This window comes from Xenopus tropicalis, chromosome 6 (genome assembly GCF_000004195.4).
Source record: "Xenopus tropicalis strain Nigerian chromosome 6, UCB_Xtro_10.0, whole genome shotgun sequence".
Classification (NCBI taxonomy): domain Eukaryota; kingdom Metazoa; phylum Chordata; class Amphibia; order Anura; family Pipidae; genus Xenopus; species Xenopus tropicalis.
Genome location: NC_030682.2, coordinates 57,106,334 through 57,127,371, shown reverse-complemented (window position 1 = coordinate 57,127,371; position 21,038 = coordinate 57,106,334). Strand labels below are relative to the sequence as shown.

The 21,038-nt window shown below is 38.8% G+C and overlaps 1 protein-coding gene across 1 annotated transcript in view; it reads right to left on the bottom strand.

The window, feature by feature from the left end:
- Nucleotides 1-44: 44 nt before the first annotated feature.
- Nucleotides 45-21,038, bottom strand: part of coa1 (cytochrome c oxidase assembly factor 1 homolog) — a 58,491-nt gene continuing 37,497 nt past the window's right edge. Inside the window, exons 3-6 of the mRNA XM_002939912.5 lie at nt 11,240-11,338; nt 4,762-4,913; nt 1,026-1,102; nt 45-235 (exon numbers count right to left, since the gene is read on the bottom strand). Coding sequence (XP_002939958.1) covers nt 136-235; nt 1,026-1,102; nt 4,762-4,913; nt 11,240-11,333 — 423 coding nt within the window. The 5' untranslated portion in view covers nt 11,334-11,338 and the 3' untranslated portion in view covers nt 45-135. The remainder of the gene's footprint in view (nt 236-1,025; nt 1,103-4,761; nt 4,914-11,239; nt 11,339-21,038) is intronic.

Here is a 21,038-nt window from a genome sequence, read left to right as displayed (position 1 = left end):
ACCCCTACTATAACCCCCCCAATAATCCACAGTTTATTTTCTTATATCACCCATAAATATTTATTTTAGGTATCAGTTCCCTTAATAAACATGCAGCATATGAAAAAACGGTTTTATTATCTTAACAAAAATATTTTATAAAGTTTCCTTTTCATCTCCATCTGCCACATTGGATTCATGGATTGGAATGCGCAGACCATTATTCAGTTGCAAGATGACTTCCTGAAGAGACCACCTGAAGGGACGGACAGACAGAGACAAAAATCTTGTTTTTCTGTGTCTCGAGAAAGGTCCCAAACATGAACCGAAAGGCTGACAAATAAATACTTTTTTTCTTTTTCACCACATTATGAAGCCCTGGAGTATGTTTGTTGTTTATTATGTGAATTTATATATTCTCATATGGCAGCACACAGGCAGATGCTACATTATGTGTGTACATTATGAGTGCAGAACATATGGGGTGGCTTATTTATAATATATATATACTGTATATATATATTTATATATATATATATATATATATATATACACAAGTGGCTCCACAGGTGTCGTCACTCTTTCCCAAATCAGCAAGATTGCTGGTGGTTGTAGTTTATCTACAGCTAAAGGGCTACAGGTTAAACATCCCTGATACAAGAATACTATTTTGCATATTCCATAAAGGCTCCAAAATTTAAAACAGCAGACAAAAATTAAAGCCAAAGAACCATGTGAAGGCCTTTAGGTAGGTAGGTAACTGGTAATCTCGTTGTTATATTTATTTTGCCTTATCAGAAATAATAGTGTGGGTAGATTTGCAGCTATACAAGCAAAACATTTAGCATTATATTGTAACATATGGATTGGTGGGCATAGTGAAACATCATTAAGAGCATGGACTGGACTGAAACATGCACAATTAAGACACAGATCTCGTTTTGTTTCTCTTCCTATAAATATGTTATGGTATTTTTAAGAAAATATTAATTAAAGGATAAAGGTAGATAAAATGGCCACACAACAATACAGCCACACACCCCCACCTGTTATTTACTCGGTCTCTGACAGACGTGGTATAAAGGTGCCCAGCTGACAACGTTCCTGAGACTGGAATCTTGATCTGCAAACACATCAGTAATTATTAAGGCTGAGTGGTTGTTTTATCAAGCATGCTACAAATTCCTATGATATGAAATAAGCTTCTGTTCTGAGACCTACCTACATATTTGTGTGCATTGTGTTCTGCGAGATTCTGTTAATAACAGGGAAGAAGGAGAAGGTGGAGTGCATCTCAAGCAGCATACCTTCACTGGCATAGAACAACATTTCTATTTGTATTATTTTCCTTTATTTATCTAGCGACCAGTGGCACATGTCGTTTTGTGGCCAGACTGCTATTTTCCACTGTCTGTGTTAATATTGTATTATAGAAAATTTACTTTCCACAGCTGACCCATTGTGATGTCCTTTAGTAACTGAGACCACTGCATTCAATAGTTACAATGAGGTATGAAGCTTGTGAAAAAAGGGGGACTCATTTACTAATGAGTACAAATGTGGTTACATATTATTACTGCAGCCATGCACAAACTATCATTATATTGGTGGCATTGGGACTTGGCTAAATGCTATTGTGCTGTGGTACCCAAGCTTTACACTGCTCATAAAGCATCCAAGTCCCTCTGAGCATCCAGTCAGTTCCCGGCACAGCAAGTAACCAGCAAGTATAAACCAGTGGGCACCCTCAGTCTGCCAGTCTGCCCATGAACGTAGTGTACTGTGGTTTGAGCACAAGTAAATAAATAACCAGCAAGCCATAACATGCCTGCACAGGACAGGAAATACTTATATGGGATCAGGCAAAAGTGCAGAAATAGAGCAAAAATTACTTATTAAATACAAAGTTTCACCAATATCAGGATATGGAAACTTTTGCTAACATGCTATGACATACTCCTCTGTATAACATGAATATTATATTATTATATATGTTTTATTGACATGCTTATGGAATGCGAGTCATTATTACATAAAGTTATCCCTGCTGTTAAAGCCTCCATGGCTTTGGTATCAGGCTGAAATTCCCAGATACCCTAAGAAACATGCAATCCTTAGCATATGTCATAGCAGCACATAAGCAGCTTTTGTGGTTGCTTAAGGTTACCACCTGTCCTTAGGGCTCCCTATCAGTATAATACTGTTATCATCATGCAGTCCGATATGCTTAGCCAGCAATGACAAGCAAGGAGTAACTTGCTGTTTTGTTCTCTCTAAGGCTTTAATGACAATGATTGTATATCATCTAGTAATACCCTGTGACTCAACAGATGCCTGCCTGAATCAACTGAAATTAGGGTTCTAGGCACACTCACCCCTGGGCAAAAGGTCAAGGTCTGGTCACCGGTATAATAAGCATTTAGAGTAACTCCAAGAGTAGGGCACAAAATATATTTATGTTGCAAGTATTGAAGCAGGCAGGATGTGAGGTTGCTTGAATTATATGGTCTCACCATCACTGAAACCCTATATATGATATGTGCTGTTAATGCATTTCTATTTATCCATTCTGCTGGGAAAAAAATTGTTAACTATGCCCCTTAGCAAATATTAGGATTCTGAGGAAGATATCCCTCTGTGGTGTCAAAACATTGATATAATAAAGAGAATGATTTTGTATTTTTGATGAAAAAAAATCCACAGTGCATCAAAGTATGTTTTGGACTATTGTAATTTGGAGGGGGAGAGATGAGATTCCCCATCTGATCTGCACCTGGTGAAAAGTTGGGTGTGCCTGTTCCCCAAAAGCTTCTGACTAAATAAAATGAAAATGGTGGTAGGGCTGTTCAGGAGTCAGACTGGGGTGTGTGGGCCCATCGGGGCTTGAAATGTGAAGACTGTGCATGGGCATCAGTGGCATAAACCAAGGAAGCAGACTCTACAGCTGCAGACGGAGCCCAGGGGTACAGGGGGTCCAGCAGTCTGCTTTCTTGAACTACGAGAGAGAGAGAGAGGTGTCACAGGTGAGCTGGAACTTTGCTCCTGTTGCAGGTCCCCTGTGATTATGTGCAGTGGGTACGTGACCGACAAATTTGCTTTCCCCACGTGTTACAAACAATTTTGTGCAGAGGGAGCCTATAAATATATTTTGGGTGGGTCCTGAGGTCCCCCATTCTGGTGCATACACAAGATTTTAGGATGATGCAAATGTCTACAAAATGGTGCTTGCTATGATAGTGAATCACTCCCACTGCTGAAGGAAACAACATTTAAATAATTTATATAGTGTTAATAAAGTATATTTTGTTCATTTGTTGTTTGCAGCTACAAGCACTCAGCCCTAGCTTCAAAGTACATGATGGTTGAGATTCTTGCAAGGTATTAGTGGTCTGAGGCATGTGTGTGAGCCCAAGAGCCCTCTCTTATAGAACTATTCTGTCCTCTGTTTCCTTTCTTAAAGGAACAGTAACTCCAAAAAATGAAAGAGCTGTAAAGCAATAAAAATATAATGCACTGTTGCCCTGCACTGGTAAAACTGGTGTGTTTGCTACAGTAACACTACTATAATTTATATAATAAGCTGCTGTGTAGCCACGGGGGCAACCATTTAAGCTGGAAAAAAGGAGAAAAGGCACAGGTTACATAGCAGATAACAGATAAGTTCTGTAGAATACAATAGTGTTTTATCTGTTATGTGCCTGTGCCTCTTCTCCTTTGAATGGCTGCCTCCATGGCTACATAGCAGCTTATTTATATAAACTATAGTAGACTTTCTGAAGTAAACACACAACTTTTACCAGTGCAGGGCAGCAGCACATTATATTTTAGTTACTTTTATATACTTTCATTTTTTGGTGTTACTGTTCCTTTAAAAGAACAGTTCAATGTAAAAAAGAAACTGGGTAAAACAGACAGACTGCGCAAAATAAAAATATTTGTAATATAGTTAGTTGGGCAAAAATGTAATCTATAAAGGCTGGAATGGGCAGATGTCTAACATAATAGCCTGAACACTTTCAGCTCTCTAGTCTGTTAGTTAGTCAGTGACTTTAGGGGGGGGGCACAAGGGACATAACTGTCAGTTAGTTTGTGAGCAAACTAAAGTGACTAAAGTCACTGACTAACTAAGAAGTTAGAGAGTTGTAAAGCAGGAAGTAGGATTCTGGACATTATATTAGACATCTGCCCACTCCAGCCTTTATAGATTACATTTTTGTCTAACTAACTAGATTACAAATATTTTTTCACAGTCTATCTATTTTACCCAATTTAATCTTTATGCTGAACTGTTCCTTTAAGCTGACCATACAGGTACCAAAGTTAACATGGCTCCTTCAAACCAAGTCAGCAGCTGATGGGCTGCCCCCCTGACTGTACTGGTTTTAAAATCCCATCAGGTGAGGACCTCATTCAGGTTGTAGTCATAAGGAGGAGGCTGGGAAATGCAGCCTTGCATGAAATTTGGATGTGTGAAATACCGAACCCAGCAATGCCCCATAAGCAACTGCTAGTTTCCTGTGTGGGTTTCCTCTGGGTCTAAACCTCCCAAAACATAGGAAATTTAATTGCCTCCTGGTAAAACTGGCTGTAGTGTGTAAATATGTGAATTTACATACTGTGACTGATGTGAATGTTGTTAAACCTCTGTGCAACAGAATATATTGGCACTATATAAATAATGGATAATAATAACAGTACAAAAGATTTGGAAGGATATAGGGTATATTCATTTGCTAATATTTGTGTATTAACACAAGGAAAAGTTTATCATTTTGCTCTTACCTGAGCTGTTGATTGGTCAACATGGTTGTTTTTGTCTGTCAGCCGGAGATTGTAAACCTTAAGGGGTGGTGCTCCTAATATCTCAAGAGCTTCTGAATGGGAATTAAGCTTCTCAAGGGCAGACAAGTAATATTCCTTCTTTGCAAATGTCTCTAAAAAAAATATAACATAACTATATATATATATATAAACTTTTTCTATGCTGTTATGTTGTACATGTGAACACCAGGTTGGTACAGTATGGTACAAAGCTACTAGCTACTAAAATTTGCTCAAAGACTGGTCCGGCCGATGCTACCCTCCTTCGTTTTTTAAATTACAACTAGGGAAGAAGCTGACTGGATTCCCATGGGATCTGAACTCAACATAAAATAAGTATCTTGAGATGAGATGGAGATTTACTTCCCTTGGTTACACTATGCTTTCCAAATTCCAAATGTGCTAATAGCTAATACCTTGTAGACAGTGTCAGTGTCAGGGGAAGACATAAATAAGAAGTCCAACTTACAAAATGTATGTCTGTTCCCCAGTAAATTTAGAGCACCACTGTTCTTACACTTATTGCAGTAACACCTTGTGACGTAGACATGGAATAGGCCTTTTTGGGGCAACTGTAAATACATTTTGACACACAATGCCTTGTTGTCCATTTTCTTTATGCAATATGTATTGAATAATTTGAATAACATTGGGGAAGGCATGGAGTTAGGCATTTACAAACCACATTTTTAAAAAGAGACTCTGTAATTCCATTTGCAGGTCTTAAAGTTTTCCCCTCAAATGCAGGAAAGCCAGGGGGTATTAAACCATATCAAAATGCCTCTAAAATGGCAGCTATTGATATCATTGTGTTTTATGTATATAATCACGTTTTTCTCAAAACTCTAGAAAAACGAGTTCACTAGTAACTGTAGCTCTATGCATTTGTTTATGTGTGCACACAGGCATGCATGTGGGTGGAAGTTGAGGAAATGAGGCTGTTAACCACTACTGATATTGAGACAGAGAAAGAGACCGGACGCACACCTTCTTTAATTGCCCAAGAAGTTGGTTAGCCTACATACAAACATCCCAAAGCATGGTCAGCACACCCAAAACACATTCCAATACTGTTTACATATCATTTTAATGCTAGAAATGGAGAAAGACTGATACAGTACAAGATTCAGAGTATGCAATTAAGTAAGACACTGAGAAAATTCCCATAAAATTGATATTTAATTAATTTGTCTAAAGCTACTGTTACACGGTTTCTTTACCAGCCATTTTTTCACGACTCCCACTGCCTTCAGTGGGTGCCATGAGGTACCAAAATCTCTTACAAGGGCATTTTCAAGTGTAAAAGCACTTGACTCAAAACTCAAGAACTCAAAAACTCACACTTATACTACAGCTTATTTCATTATAGTGGTGCTTATGATGCAATGAAATATGGTCACAATAAATAGGATTTTTTACTGGCAGAGAATCAGCCATGTGTTCCATTCACCTAAAAAAGTTTACAGGGAGTATGTAGCATAAGGAATTTCCCATGAAATAGGCTTGTCTATCTATCAAGGACTATGTGAAATTACTGCAAAGGCAATTGTTGAAAATTGAAAATATGCCAGTATATTTTCTATTTTGCCAGAATATGTATAATTGTCACCTGTTTATTTTTATGCAGGCAACTGGAATCCCCACTTTATGGCACACCTATAAAACCTGTGCCTGAACATCTTAAGATATGTGCAGCCTTTTTTTAAATTTTGCACACTGCGTGGAGCATTGTAAATGAGCCTTATGGCGTTATAAAATAAGATAGTAATGGGGGGCTAGCTACAAATACATTTAATTGAAATGTTTTCAGTGAATATCTAAACAAAAATGTATGTATGTAATATTAGAATCACAAATAAAGTCATTGTATTGTAAAATAAACTACAGAAGTATAGAAGTATAACTAGACTTCTTACAAAATGGGCCTTTTATAAATGGGTAAAAGGCAAAATAGTGAAAACAGTGGATGTGAAGGTGGCCATACACGCAAAGATCCACTCACTTGGCGAGGTCGCCGCTCGAATTAGAATGGCGGGTATAGTCGCCTTTCGGTTCAGGGACCACATCAATGAGCGGATGCGGTCCCCCATCCAATGAAAAATCAAACCTGCCCAATTGAGATCTGGACGATTTCAGAGGAGGTATTGGTTGGGCAGGCCCAAATCAGTGTAAGGGATCGATATCGGCAGCTAGAATCGGCCGGTGTATGGCCACCTTAACTGGCAATGAATGAGGGACAACTATAGGGTTTTGCCTGACCTTATCGATGTGCATTTCACTCCAGGCACAGTTACATACAATTCAAAAATAGTAACTTTTTTAAAGGAAAGGTGCACATAATCCATTTCCAAGGGAATAGAGAAATTGCCTATACTGTAAGATATGTCCAGAGATATTTTTGATAAGGGAATTACAAAAATGAGATATTTGTAATCATGAGTGTGGAATGTTAATTCATGGATTATGTTTGATTACATTAGTTGGGGTCAGAAAAGAATTCTATCACAAACAAACACAACACACACACACAAGGCCTTAGCTCCTTACAGTTTATCACCAAATAACTTGGGTAGAAACACAAAATATTTGTGCAAATAATTACTTTGATGTTTAGAACAATTACTATTTAATTAAAATTAAAATGTCCCCTGGTGGTTAGTGTTTCTGTTTAGCTGGTTTGGTGACCTAAGCATCATAATATATAAATAAGCACCTCTGTATATGAGGGTTTGGGTGTGGTAGCCATGCTTTGGAATGTTTGTGTCCTTGTGGCTTTTACAGACATTATTTGATTTGTTTCCATACGGAGACCTGCTATAATTACTAATTATTATATCACTGTGTGGAATTCCATTAAAATGATTATGTGTAAAATTAATTAAATACTAGGGATGCACCGAATCCATTATTTTTGGGTTCAGCCAAACCCCGAATCTTTTGTAAAAGAGTTGGCCGAATACCGCACCAAATTTGAACCCTACTTTGCATGTGGAAATTAGACTATGGAAGTGTTAAATAGAAGTGTGCGCTAATTTTTTTTACCTCCATGTTCACGTAACCAAAAATTTTAGGATTTTAAGGATTCAGTTTGGCCAGGCACTTGGACTCAGCTGAATTCGAATCCTGCTGGGAAAGGCAGAATCTTTGCTGAATTCCGAACCGAATCCTTGATTCTGTGCAAATAATTAATCCACTCATTTAAAATTTTATTCTTGAACCAACAAATGTATTTTTTTATAGTTGCAATATTGGTGTGTAGGCAGCCATCTCAGTGCATGGTTGTGGCACTCTAGTAAATAAAGAATACGGCTAGACCCAAGTAAAATTAGAAAATTAAATATAAAAAAAATCTGTTTGTGTTTTTGAAAAACGTATTTCAGTGCAGGATTCTGCGAGAGAAGCTCTATTAACTGAACATTTTTTCCCATGACAGTTTTCTTTTAAGAATGGTTATCTCTGTATTCCAGAAACATAAGGGATACATTCATATAGCAGCAGTGCTTGATTATTCTGTTCTGTGTTCTGCTTTGTACCCAGTTCTCTGTTCATCCAATCAGTGCTGAAGGCTATAAATCTATTTTATTAAGCACTAAAAACCCAAACAGCACTATTCCCATCCAAGTGATATTTCATTACAGTTCAGTAGATAGCAATATGTAGGATGTCATATTTCTTTTAGGATTTCCATTGGTGCATCTTCCTGTATGTCTAATTAAAGAAATACTGTCATAGGAAAAGATGTTTTTTTTTCTCCAGCAGAATCCTACATTGAAATCCTTTTTCAAAAACACATGGGGCTAGCCATATTCTTCATTTCCCAGGGTGCCACAGCCATGTGACCTGTGCTCTGATAAACTTCAGTCACACTTTACTGCTGCGCTGCAAGTTGCAGTGATATATATATAACCACCCTCCCTTTCCCCCCAGGAGCCAATCAGCGAACAATGGGAAGGTAGCAAGATAGCAGCTCCCAGTAAATATCAGAATAGCACTCAATAGTAAGAAATCCAAGTTTAGCTTGGGACTCCTCCAGTTACATGGGAGTAGGAGAAACAATAGGTTACCTGAAAGCAGTTCTAATGTGTACCGTTGGCTCCTTCTGAAAGCTCAGACTCGGGCACAATGCACTTAAATGGCTGCCTTACACACCAATATTACAAGTAAAAAAAATACCTTGGCCTGCCTTGCTTGGAGAACTGGGAAGTTCATACTAAATCATACTTTTTGGGAGATGCGCTACCACAGCCAAAAAATCTCCTGAAAAATCCCACAGGCAATAATGTAATTAACTAGTGGGGAAACAAATGCTTCGTTTCTTTCCGAAGTTGACTGAAGTTTCCCCGTGAGGCTTCTTTGAAGTGATTTATGGTTTCCCACCAGCAATTTACATTATTGCTAGTGGAAAAGCATTTTTTGCAGATTTTAAACTTATAGTACCATGGGCAACAAATCTACCTGTGTGCCATCACCTTTATTGTCACGAACAGTGATGGCAGGGGGCAGGGTGAAGAGACAAGCAGGCAGTGGGTAGCGGTGGCACAAGGGTCATGAGCAAAACTGTTGGGCTTGAATTAGTGGTAGGCAAACAAGAGGTACATGCCTCCCCCATCCAACCCCATCATTGTATCCTAGGCACATGCCTCTTTTGCCTACCCCTTGTTCCAGCCATGCATACTGCATACTATAGGGTGGATTTATCAAAGATTTCTAACAACATTTTTCATGCAAAGCAAGTTAGTGGGGCAATTTAACAAACCAGGCTGCTCTGTACATTTCGATCCTTGGTAAATCTGCATGTGAATATTTTTTTGTGAACTCTATTTTTCATTGAAGTATAGAAAGCAATGCTGACATTCTATAAAAGGTTGACTTGTTCTTCTGCTGATTTTTATCACCAAGGGAAACATATGAAAAGTAAGAATACGTCAGAATGACAGTGAGAAGGAAATGGAAACATGTTTTGTGATTTAGCATGCTGTTATAAAGGATTTGCACTTCTAACTAAATCTGATTATCTTCTGTGATAAGGTGAGTAGTAAAATGAATCACTTAGTCTTCTCAGCTGAATAAACTTCAACTGTTTATATATGCTTATATGCAAATATGCAATATGGAAATTGGCCTGCCGAGGGGGGCTTGTAATGCTTCTTCTGGATTTACAAAGAATGGGGTTTCCCAGGTAGAAGTGTGAACTTGCATTATTTTCAGGCTAAAGGTGGCCACACACGTGGTGATTTTTGATCTTTCGTGCGACCATCGATCATTCCAATCGGCCACTAACCTTCAGGGCTGAAATGGCAGATATGGAGGTAGAAACAATAGGATTTCTACCTCCTTCTGCCGATTCAGCTCTGAAGGCAGATTTTGCTCAGGCGCCTTCTATGGTGCCCGATCAAAATCTTTTTACCTGCCCGATTGGTGACCGATACGATATTATCGATGCGTGTTTTGGCCAGCAAGAAGAGCTTAGTAACAGACCACATATTTTTACTACAGACAGAGCTGTAGTAAAAAGTGGGTGGAGGCCTGACCAGACCAGGGATGACTTTGACGTAGTTGGCAAGCTTAAAGTGCAATATATGGACAAACAATCCCTGTCTTGCTTACAGGGGAGGGCATTTCTTGCAGCTTAGTTGCATATATATATATATATATATATATATATACATAGCTGCAGCAGAAAGCACTCACGGCTCCAATTTGTGCAAAAGTATCAAAAGTTTTATTGCTCCACACTCACATCAACGCGTTTCGATCCACCAGGGAGCAATAAAACTTTTGATACTTTTGCACAAATTGGAGCCGTGAGTGCTTTCTGCTGCAGCTATGTGAATACGTTTGGTGAGCACCCGGCGCGTGGTTTGCGATTGGTGAGTGCCGTCACTGGAACAGATATATATATATATATATATATATATATATATTGATATTGAGTGCAGAGGACCTCTTGTCTCTCTCTCTCTCTCTCTCTCTCTCTCTATATATATATATATATATATCTACCCTCACAAATCTGCTTCTGAGTATGAAACACGTATTTACAGATACTGTTAGTACATGGTTATATTTATGACTCTCTTGGCACAGTTAGTCCTGCCATATGGCGTATGATTTCAGAGAGACCTTTGTCACACAAAGAAGTAGAGTTAGGGAAATAACAGTGATTAACAGCACTGATGGGTGACACACAAAGAGAAGCATGTCTGAAATGCGGATATCTGCTTTCCTTATATCTAAAAGGAAAATTCCATTTAACTTGAAACTGTCGCATTCTATAAGGGGATATAATAAGCTCGAGGAGATTTCTGGCAGATTGATCTGCCTTGGAAGAACCTTAATAAAACAAAACAAATATAGACTGTCTGATATAGCTTTTCTATAGAAAAAAAAACTGGACACGCAATATACTTGCTTGCCTGAAACATTCTTAGGCACTTACTCTGCATGTAGTAATACATCAAGGCGCATCCTCCACCAGACACCACACCCAAGTAAAGGGCCATTTGCTGCAGGTTCTTCAAAGGGACTGGCATTGTTCCTGAAGAAATAATAACACAGATGTTCATTCCTCCTCTATGCACTACCTTTAAGATGCCTTATTTATTTATTTTTAAAAAAAGGGTGCAGCTAATATCTCTTAAGGTCTTCTTTAAAAACAGCTTGTCATTTCACTTTCAGCACCTTATTATTAGTATCTCTAAAAACAGAATCATTGCTGAGCCAGAGGCAAAAATAATTTTTTGACTTTCGTGCTGAGAATTTACAGATGAGTGACTAACTCCTTATTCTTATAGTACAAGAATGTCTTAAAATGCATTCTATTCTATTTTTGTTCAGTGGTTCATTTGCTGCATAATACTGTATGCTTTTATTATACAATATGCTTGCATTTCAGGTGAAACTGTATCTACTCTCATAATATAAGTGCATCTGAGTGCAGTATTAGATGCTGAGAGGCAGATTTATTCACATTCGGACTGGGGATTCCATGGGGATAAACAGAAGGTAACATTTTTTAAAGTTATTAACACTTGCAGTTAAGTATTTTAACACATACTGACATTTATCAAAGCATTTACTGGATTACTTCATCACAATTGATTTAACTGATTTAAAGCATCAAATGTAATTCTTTCCTATACGGTGTTATAAGGGAACCAGATAAATCTGACCTCAAATAGTTCTTTAAAAGCTGACTTTGGTAAACAACACAGCTTATGTAAGTTTCTGATGTTTGGCATGTGAACGATGTGTGCACCCAATACAATGCACAAGTGTGCCGTGCCTATTGGCACTGGGCCTGAAGGGAACCTGAAGCAACCACCAAATCAGGGGTTTTTAGTAGCTTCAGGGTTCACCTGCATCAATAGGTACAGCAGCGCGCAATTCAGAATGGAAGGCAGGAAGAACTGAAAAGTACTTTTAATGAGTGTGGTTTTATGTGCAACTGAATGCGGGGTAATGCACTTGCTGACATTAATAAGCCATAATATATCTTAATAAGAATTGATGTTTGCATATCAGTCTTTAATGTATTGCTAGCCAAATGTCAAGCCAGGTATTAGACCAGGGGTCCTCAAACTTTTTATGCAGGGGGCCAGTTCATGGTCCCTTAGACTGTTGGGGGGCCAGACTTTAGTCCTCAAACTATGCCCCCCTGTTTCAGCTCCATGCTGCGGGGTCAAACTATGGCCCACTCCTGGGTCCTCCCTCTCCCTGCTCTCCACTGCATCCTTCCGCTCCCCGTTCCGTCCGTCTTCCCTATACCAGCTCCCCACTCCCACTCCCTGCTGTCGGGTGAGGACACAGCAGGGGCTGGGTAAATTACCCTGGGGGGCCCTGCGGGCTGTAGTTTCAGGATCCCTGTAATAGACCATATTTGTCCTATACACCCATTGTTATTACCAAATATTGCTGCTGAATTCTGTCCATAAATATGTAATCTTTCCCTTGCAAAACTTTAATAAAAATCTAGAATTAAAAACAAAATAAAATGTCTCTTGTAATTTTGCCATTACACATACTTTAAAATACTAATTAAGGTAGCCGTAAATCTTTTTTAACCTTTTGGTATCCATAGTCTTCCAGTTTACAAAAACAAAATAGTTTACAAAATATTTATTATAGCTCAGAAAGGTTTCTGTGAGTTACTGTACATTGTGTTAATCAAACAAGCCGCACTCCAATCGTTCCGGACACAGAAGTTTCACTAAAAGCAGGTCTTTATTGATCCATTAAAAAACAGAACGCCTAGCGCGTTTCGTGCGCGTCCGCACTTAATCATAGGCATGTTACATTATATGTTGTGTTATGTATAACAGAAGCCTTTAAAATTAATTTATTATATATGCACAAATTGTGTGCCTTTGATTGTTTGTGCTGTTCATAACTGTACATTATGTGCCTTTTTTACATATAAGGGCATGGCCATTCAGAAAAACAAAATATTAAAACACAAGGTTGGAGGGTAGGGGAAGATTATAGGGGAAGTTCAAGGAGGGGATGCTACTAAGTAGGAGGTCCACATTATGACAAAGATCAAGTTATGACTGGTTACTATTCTGATCTGTAGTGGTGTCTTAACAGATAGCCATGCATCCCAGATTTTGTTAAATTTTGTGGGGCAGCCTTTGCCCTGGTAAGTCAGTTTGCACATTGGAAGAGTGTTGTTCACAAGGAGGGAGGCTCCTGTAGTTTCCACTTAAGTGTGACGGCCTTCCTGGCACAGAAAAACAGAAGATGGAAAAGTTTAAAGTTATGTTGATGAGGGATTATCTGATCAATGTGTCCCAACAGAAATACCTCAGGTGACTTAATATTAAGAAAGGCAAGGTGGGTTTAGATATTTGGCTTTTAAAGTTACCAGGGGCCACTATGTGCCACACATGCTATAGCAATGCCCAACTTACTGCACACATGCACCCAGCCCAGCGTCACAAGGAGGATCCAGGAAGAGGAAAAGGCTGCAGTGTGGTTGTCCTACATTATTACTGCAATTTTCAGTGAACAGAAGCACTGGCCTTAAATGTTGGCACCCCCCCCCCGTCCCCTTGAGAATTTTCAGGTGAAAAAATAGTTTTTTGCTAATATTCTGGTGACAATTTTGTCTTTAGACCATTTTGCTGAATAGTAAACCTGGCATTATTTAGTACGTAGTATATTTTCTGCTGAATGCGATAACTGACAATCACATATTTTTGTTCCAGTATAATTGCAAATTTAGATTTTTCGCCATTTAGTAAACTGGTGTTAACATATTTTGTCTACAAATTGTGCAATTATTTTAATGCACTTTAGTAAACGCCTAAGTCTCATAATGAGATAGGACAGTTAGGCAGGTATTGTACTGATGTTATGTTCATATAAGGCCATAACAAATTGCAATCTATGTCAAGACACTGTATAGAATGATGTAACCTTCATCTGAATGAAGTCTGGCAGTTCATAACAGTAATACATTTCACTCAGTTTTTTAGCGTGGTGCTTAACTCGGATTAAAGTAAATCTATTTGGAGCCTTTGCGTCAGCTCCTTGAGTCACTGGGAGAATCCCTTCCTCTCTCTCTCTCTGTCTGGCTTAGATTGCAATATATATACTGGGCAGGGACTCCCTCTGCATATATAATAACTTTATGTAAAACAGCAACTGTATCTGTATGAAAGATATAATTATATCTATTATTAGTTTGTTCAGTTTCGCATACACTGCATCCAGTGCAACATACAGAGGCTTCATAAATTAATCATAATAATCATCCTGGTGGATTGTGTTGCAAAGGGGTTATGGGCTCAGCAGGCAGCAGGTTAGGTTTGATTTGTATGTGACAGCTAGAGGTTTATATTTTTCTCTGCATGAAACCATTTGTATTGTGAAGCACACACAGTAGGGCATGGAAAAGTGCATTTGCAGTATAGTTTCCTTCTGCACACAATAATAATGTTGTGATGTTAAATATGTTAGGGGTCATTCATAACCCCTGGGGGTGAAAGTGCAAGGTAGGGGCGGGTAGGTGTGAGGTGGGGTAGGTAGGGGGTGTGAGGGGTGGATATCTACGTGTCTCCTCCTTCCGCCTCTCTTGAATGGAGTGCTGCCTAATACAGGTAGTGCTCCATACAAAGTGCAGCCTGCAGATTTCCATGCTCCGAAATAGAGTGCAGAGGCCTGCAGCCTTTTGCATACACTGAAACACAAAACATGTCTGATTGCAGGCTTTGCAAGCTGCATTTTAGTTCGCAAATGAACCCTGTTATTTTTATATTGAAATGTGCCAAATGCTAAATTCACCCACAATGTAGCATTTCCACCTAAATTCTACCATAAGGGCGAAGACACACTGGTTGATTAATCGCTGAGACTTTTTTTTAACTAGAAACTATGTGCAATTTCCTCCTGCGACGTGTACGTGACATTGCTTCCGTCATCTGGGGTCGTACTTAAATCCACTGCCTATGGTGGCACGGGACCAAAACACTTCCCTGGGAATGTTACTGGGTTTGGCTATAACAATATGGTATAAACGAGTAATTTAGAATGGCTTGTTATAATTATTTATGCCTTTTTAAGGTACAGGTACACCTGACTGGTCAACTACATCAGTATAACCGTAGACCAGAACTGTTTTAAAAACCAGACTTATACAGTGATTTTTTTAGAGTAGCACCGTAAATAAACATAGACAAAAAACAGGTTTATCAAAGTAAGTGTTACTTTATTTTAACTTTATCAACCTCCTTACCTCAGTTTTGAGAAAGAAATTTGTTGAACTGGAACATGTTATATCTTTATATGTACACCTTTTTACACCCTAGTTATTACTAGCTGGAAAACATACTATTGTATGTTGCAAAACTTTGTTATGGGGAAATAAATCCTCAGCGTTTCTCACCATGGTAGACTATAGCTATATTCACAACAGATTTGTAACACAAACATTAGCACATTGCCAAAGCAAATAGCTTAATGTTAAAACAAGGGTCCAGGTGCAATGGCTCAGACACAGAGTACGTAAACTTTCAAAACAAGAAACAGCTAGCACTCTGTCCCCATCTGAAATCCTTAATATACAGTAGTATTAAACTTATTGTATACCAGGAAACGGCATTTGTTCCCTTTTGTGTTATCTACAGGCACTTTCTTATTCAAACTCATCTGTTTGTTGCAGTTCATTACAATTGTCTATAACTCATTGTTCATTAAAACTGCAAATTTACCTTAAAGGAGAAGGAAAGGCCAAAATGTTAGGCTCCCCAAGTGACTTTAATAGCTTACCTTGTACCCCGGGCTGGTTCCCCTGTTAACAGAAAACTGCACCAGCCAGGGTACCTATAGTGAGCGCTTCCTTCTTCCATATGTCTTCTGACAGCAAAATCCCTGGGCCGGCGCATGGGCAGTAGAGTGAAAAGCCGACTTTGTTGCAAAAGTTCGCCTTTTCACTCCAATGCGCATGTGCAAGTGTGCCAACGCATAAGAAGGAAGCGCTCGCTGCTACCCCAGGTTGGTGCGGTTCTCTCTTAACAGGGGCACCAGCCCAGGGTACAAGGTAAGCGATTAAAGTCACTAGGGGGGCCTAACATTTTGTTGCCAAACAAGCAGATCTGGCCAGATTTGACCTCCTCCTGGTGGGCCAAATTGGGCTTATCCAATAATCAGCCTGGGGTTCAAAGATTGAATAATACTTTAGCATGCTGATGTGGTTCTCATTAGAAGGCAATTTTCGGCCAGACATCAGTTGGGCAGGCACATTGGTGGGCCCCATACACAGACCTATAAGCTGCCAACTCGGTGACAGCAATCTACCATCAATTTTGGCACTGCGAGGCAATAATTTTGTGGCTAGACTTCAGTAAACCTCACAAGACAGTTTACATAGCACGGATGTGTTAAGAGGCAAAACGATTTATGTGCAGCAATAAATTATAGAAGCAGATGTAAACTTTTTTGAAACAATTTTCTGCATTATTCCTAGCACAAATCATTATTGTGCTCCATTGCACTTCAACTGCACCAGATTTCCAGTATGTGATAGACTAATGGCTGTTGCTGTCTGTAAAAATAATTGCATGGAAGATTTTACTAATTTCAGACATAATGTATATACAGGTATTTCCTGGTATTTTGTTAAATTGTCTTGGTGTCTCAAAGCGAAGGGCTGGAGTTTAATGCATATCATGCTCTAGAACTGTTTTCTGTGGAAAACACCCAATAAATCATCTATGGAAAAAATTTAACAAATATGCTGTTATTTATGAAAAAAAACTTGAAATGTGAAAATGTGGAATCACAGTCAACCCTGCTCTTCATGAGTTCTGAATTCTCAAAAACTCAACTTCCTTGTTGGTTTGGACTATGACAGTGCATCTGCACTGAAGCAGAGACCACCAGAAAAGTACATGGGTGCTGAGCTCCAGGATGGGAAGTTGAGCTTTTTGTGTAAACAATGTTCCTTGGGCTGACCTCTAATTGAAAATTGTTTCCCAACCAGACAGATTGGTATCAGTTGCCACAATTTGAAAAAATCTTCCCTTATCAACATGGGAGTCCTCCAGCCAAAAGGTCAGATAATGGCCTTATTCTCTCTGAATGGAAGAAAACGTTGCTCAGTTTACTAGGTTTTTGTCTTATTTTCACAAGCACCCATATATGGAACTGTGCATGCAGTACTCCCTTTGTTGAAGGTACTATCAGACTCACTGTCCACATCACCTGGAGAAATGTGCCATGGGGCCTCTGCAGAAGCCAGTGTGAATTTTGTCTTGGAGTCCAGTAAGAATACTCTCTTGCTTGCTGTGTCTAAAATCATACCAAGATACTTGGTATGATTGGAACACGTGTGGTCTCGTTAGAGTTCAACAGCCATCCTAGGTGATAAGGAATACTGTAGATATCTCCAACAAAGTTAATTTCTGCTATCTGCTTAGAGTCTCATTTTTTCAAATGATCATCCAAATATGGGGGTTTGAACACACCCATCAACTGAAGATCTGCCACCACTAACACTTTAACTTTTGTAAAAACATGAGGCAGTGCAATGAGACCAAATGTAAGAGTCACAAATTGAAATTGGCAGTTGTGGAAGATGGATAAAGGAAAATGGGAATGTCCCCGTCAAATGGAAATGTGGGGGTCAACGGATGCCAGGTTTCCCCTGAGTCTAGTGACTAAATCACTGATCTTGAAACTGGTTAGTCTCACAAACCAGTTTGATGCCTAGAGGTCCAGAGCTAAACAAAACATTTTGCAAATCAAAACTAGGAAGAATTGGGGGGGAGAAAGGTAGTCAGCAAAATCTATCCGGTAACCCCGGAAAAGGTGCGTGGAACCAATTGTGACAATTGTTCTCTTATCAAGTGGCAAAATCTGTCAACTGACCCCTCTGAAAGGGGACTTGGAGGAGAATGTCAAGTTGCTTGTTGACAAAATGTAGCAAAATAAGTATAAGGATAGGACCTAGAAGATCTTCCTCTCCAACATTTATCTAAACATTTGGACTTATTCCTAGGGAGCAGTGCACTCTGTAATCAACAGACTTGTTTAATTCAGGACCAAAAAGTGTCAAACCCATGAAGGATTACATAATGCAAAATCTGCTGACCAAATGCATAGCCAAAGTATACATATAGTGGCCACTGACAGAGTGGAAGATCTAGTAGCACCCATGGCTGCATCCCCCTATGTAAATATTTACCTCTCTGATCTGGTTCTTTCTCTGCAGTGCCAGTGTAGGGTCTCAAACAAATATGCTTGCTCCTAGGTACCTAGGGAACCAGGCACTTGTTCTGCAATGCCTACTACTGCTTTTAATTTTAAATAATGCCATGCCAGTACCATGTCACTTTGGGAAGTAAATATATGAAGTGATTTGACGTAATATACCAAGCACCATTTGAATCCAAGAAATAGGGGCACTGCTGCCATGAATCGGGTTGAGAAACTTGCCTCAGGCCACAGTGCCCTGAAGTTACCAGGGGTGTGTAGGGGCAAGGAGAGCATTCCCTAGGAAGTGCTATGGGTCAAAATGCCCCTCCCAAGAAACCTGTTGTTGAAAGAGACTTTTTTTTAAATTTCAGACAAGTAAACAGCTAACTTTGTTTTAAGAACCATCTGTAAAGTCTGTGTGAGCAGTCAGTGTGGAAGCCCTTCCTTCACTCCTAACTTAATTGTAACTTATGAGACCTCTGATTTGTGAGGGGGTTAATAGCAGCTGGGAAATGGACACATCCCATTTGCAAAATAGCATTACAACACTATATAAGCATTCTAGACTTTTCATTTTGAACTAGGGATTTAGTAAGCTTTGTGGATTTGAGGAAAGTATAAGGCAAGCTTGTGATCTAAGTTAAGATAGGAAGCAAGAGAAAAGTGTTGACAAGACAGTTCTTAACACATATTAAATCATAATGTTGTACCTTGGGGAAAATGTAGCCTATGTTATGGTTAATTCTTACTGGACATTGTTCAAACAAATGGAGGGCATGCATAACCAGGAAGGTGTGTGGCATGAAAAACCAGGAATATTAAGTACTTTTAGTCCACATAAGGACTTAATACCCTGTAGCATATATCATTATAAAGACTATATTTCATGCATTGTTACAACAGCAGCAATCAACAATAGAAAGTCACGTGTCTGTGAGACAGCCCCTCAGAACGGTTTCCCATTTAAAAGTTAATTTCTGGCCGGCTTTCAGTCTGGTTACTGCAACTAGCAACTTCTTTCAGCTAGTTATGATAATCTGTTCAACAAATTCATGGATGCCTATTATGTCAGTGTTACTGACAAAGAATATAAGGTTCATGGGAACCAAAAAATGTTGTGGATAAAATATGTTACATCATTACACAGCAGTTAAAGCTAAAAACACTCATCTGGTAAGTTTAAAGTTGAACCCTAACTAACTTCTAGTTGATCTAAAGGAGGGCAAAAACCCGGTCTACAATTTGCCTAAAGGGGGATAATCCTTCCTGACAACAGAAACAGGCTGGAGACATATGCAGTTGCTAATGTAGACTTCTGAACACTGATGGGCTACAAAACTGAATATATAAATTCCCTTGAAACCTTATAATGTTTTTTTTAATTAACTGGAAGTGGGTGTCTAATAAAACTATTCTGCAATCACCTAATTGGGAGGATTTGTTTTCCCCAATATAATACAATAAAAATCATTAAGAAGAGTACCATTTACACCTACAGTATTTTTTAATTGCCCTATGTCAGTTATATTTGTGATAAAATTGTTTAGAGACAGTCCAGACCCCTGAAAATCAGTAATCAGCAAATGCCAAAGAATGTGTCAAATCTCCTCTGCAACAAAGAGGGTTTGTTTTGGGAAGCATTCAAAAAACACCAAATCCAAGATACTATACCTATCACACAGGAAAACTGGGCACTGCATGTGTATTCAAAAGAGAACACTGTTACCACAATAAGGTTTAATTCTAAGTGAAAAAACATGAGGATATGTCCCTTATTGAATACATTTCATACAAATATTAAATAGAAGCTCTAAAGTATTTTATTCTATTAAAAACATAGATGTGAGAAAACCATTGTGGCCTCCATCTGAATGGCTGTGAAAATGCTACTGATAAGTAGCAGCCAAGAAAAGCTGGGACTGTAATTCTTCTGTTACTGACCTGCCAGGAAAAAACTTTGGATTTTGTCAAGGGGATTTAAACTTATGTTTTTTTAGATTGTAGATCAAGGCATAAGAGGCCCAAGTAGCTCCCTTATATTAGTACAGACACAATTTGGGCAGTCACAAAACTGTTTCTTTTCTAAATTGTGGGGCGTGAATAAAGATCCCTTTTCAAGAAATCTGATTCTAAAGCCCCTTGCACAATCTTTACATCCTTTAACCAAACTCAACTGTAGCTTATTAGAAAGATAAAGACAGATATAAAAAACAGCCAAAGGGTTGACACATTATACACTGTAAAAAAGACTTAAAACATTCCCACTTAACAAAAAATATTTGGAAAAGGTTTAATCACAATGTCCATGTACACGCTCACCCAATGTTTGTGTTGGCTTGGGATCTTAGTGCCCCCTGCCCATTGCTCACAACAAATAATACCGCTCAGGACATCTTAATATAAAAGAATCCATGAAGAAGAAGAAGACTATGATTAGCGCATGTTGAGTCTGATTTGGATGTACATGCCTCAAACCTGTAGCTTATGGGGAAATAATAGCAAAAACTCAACAACTTAAGCCACAGTTCCAGAAACCAGACTTC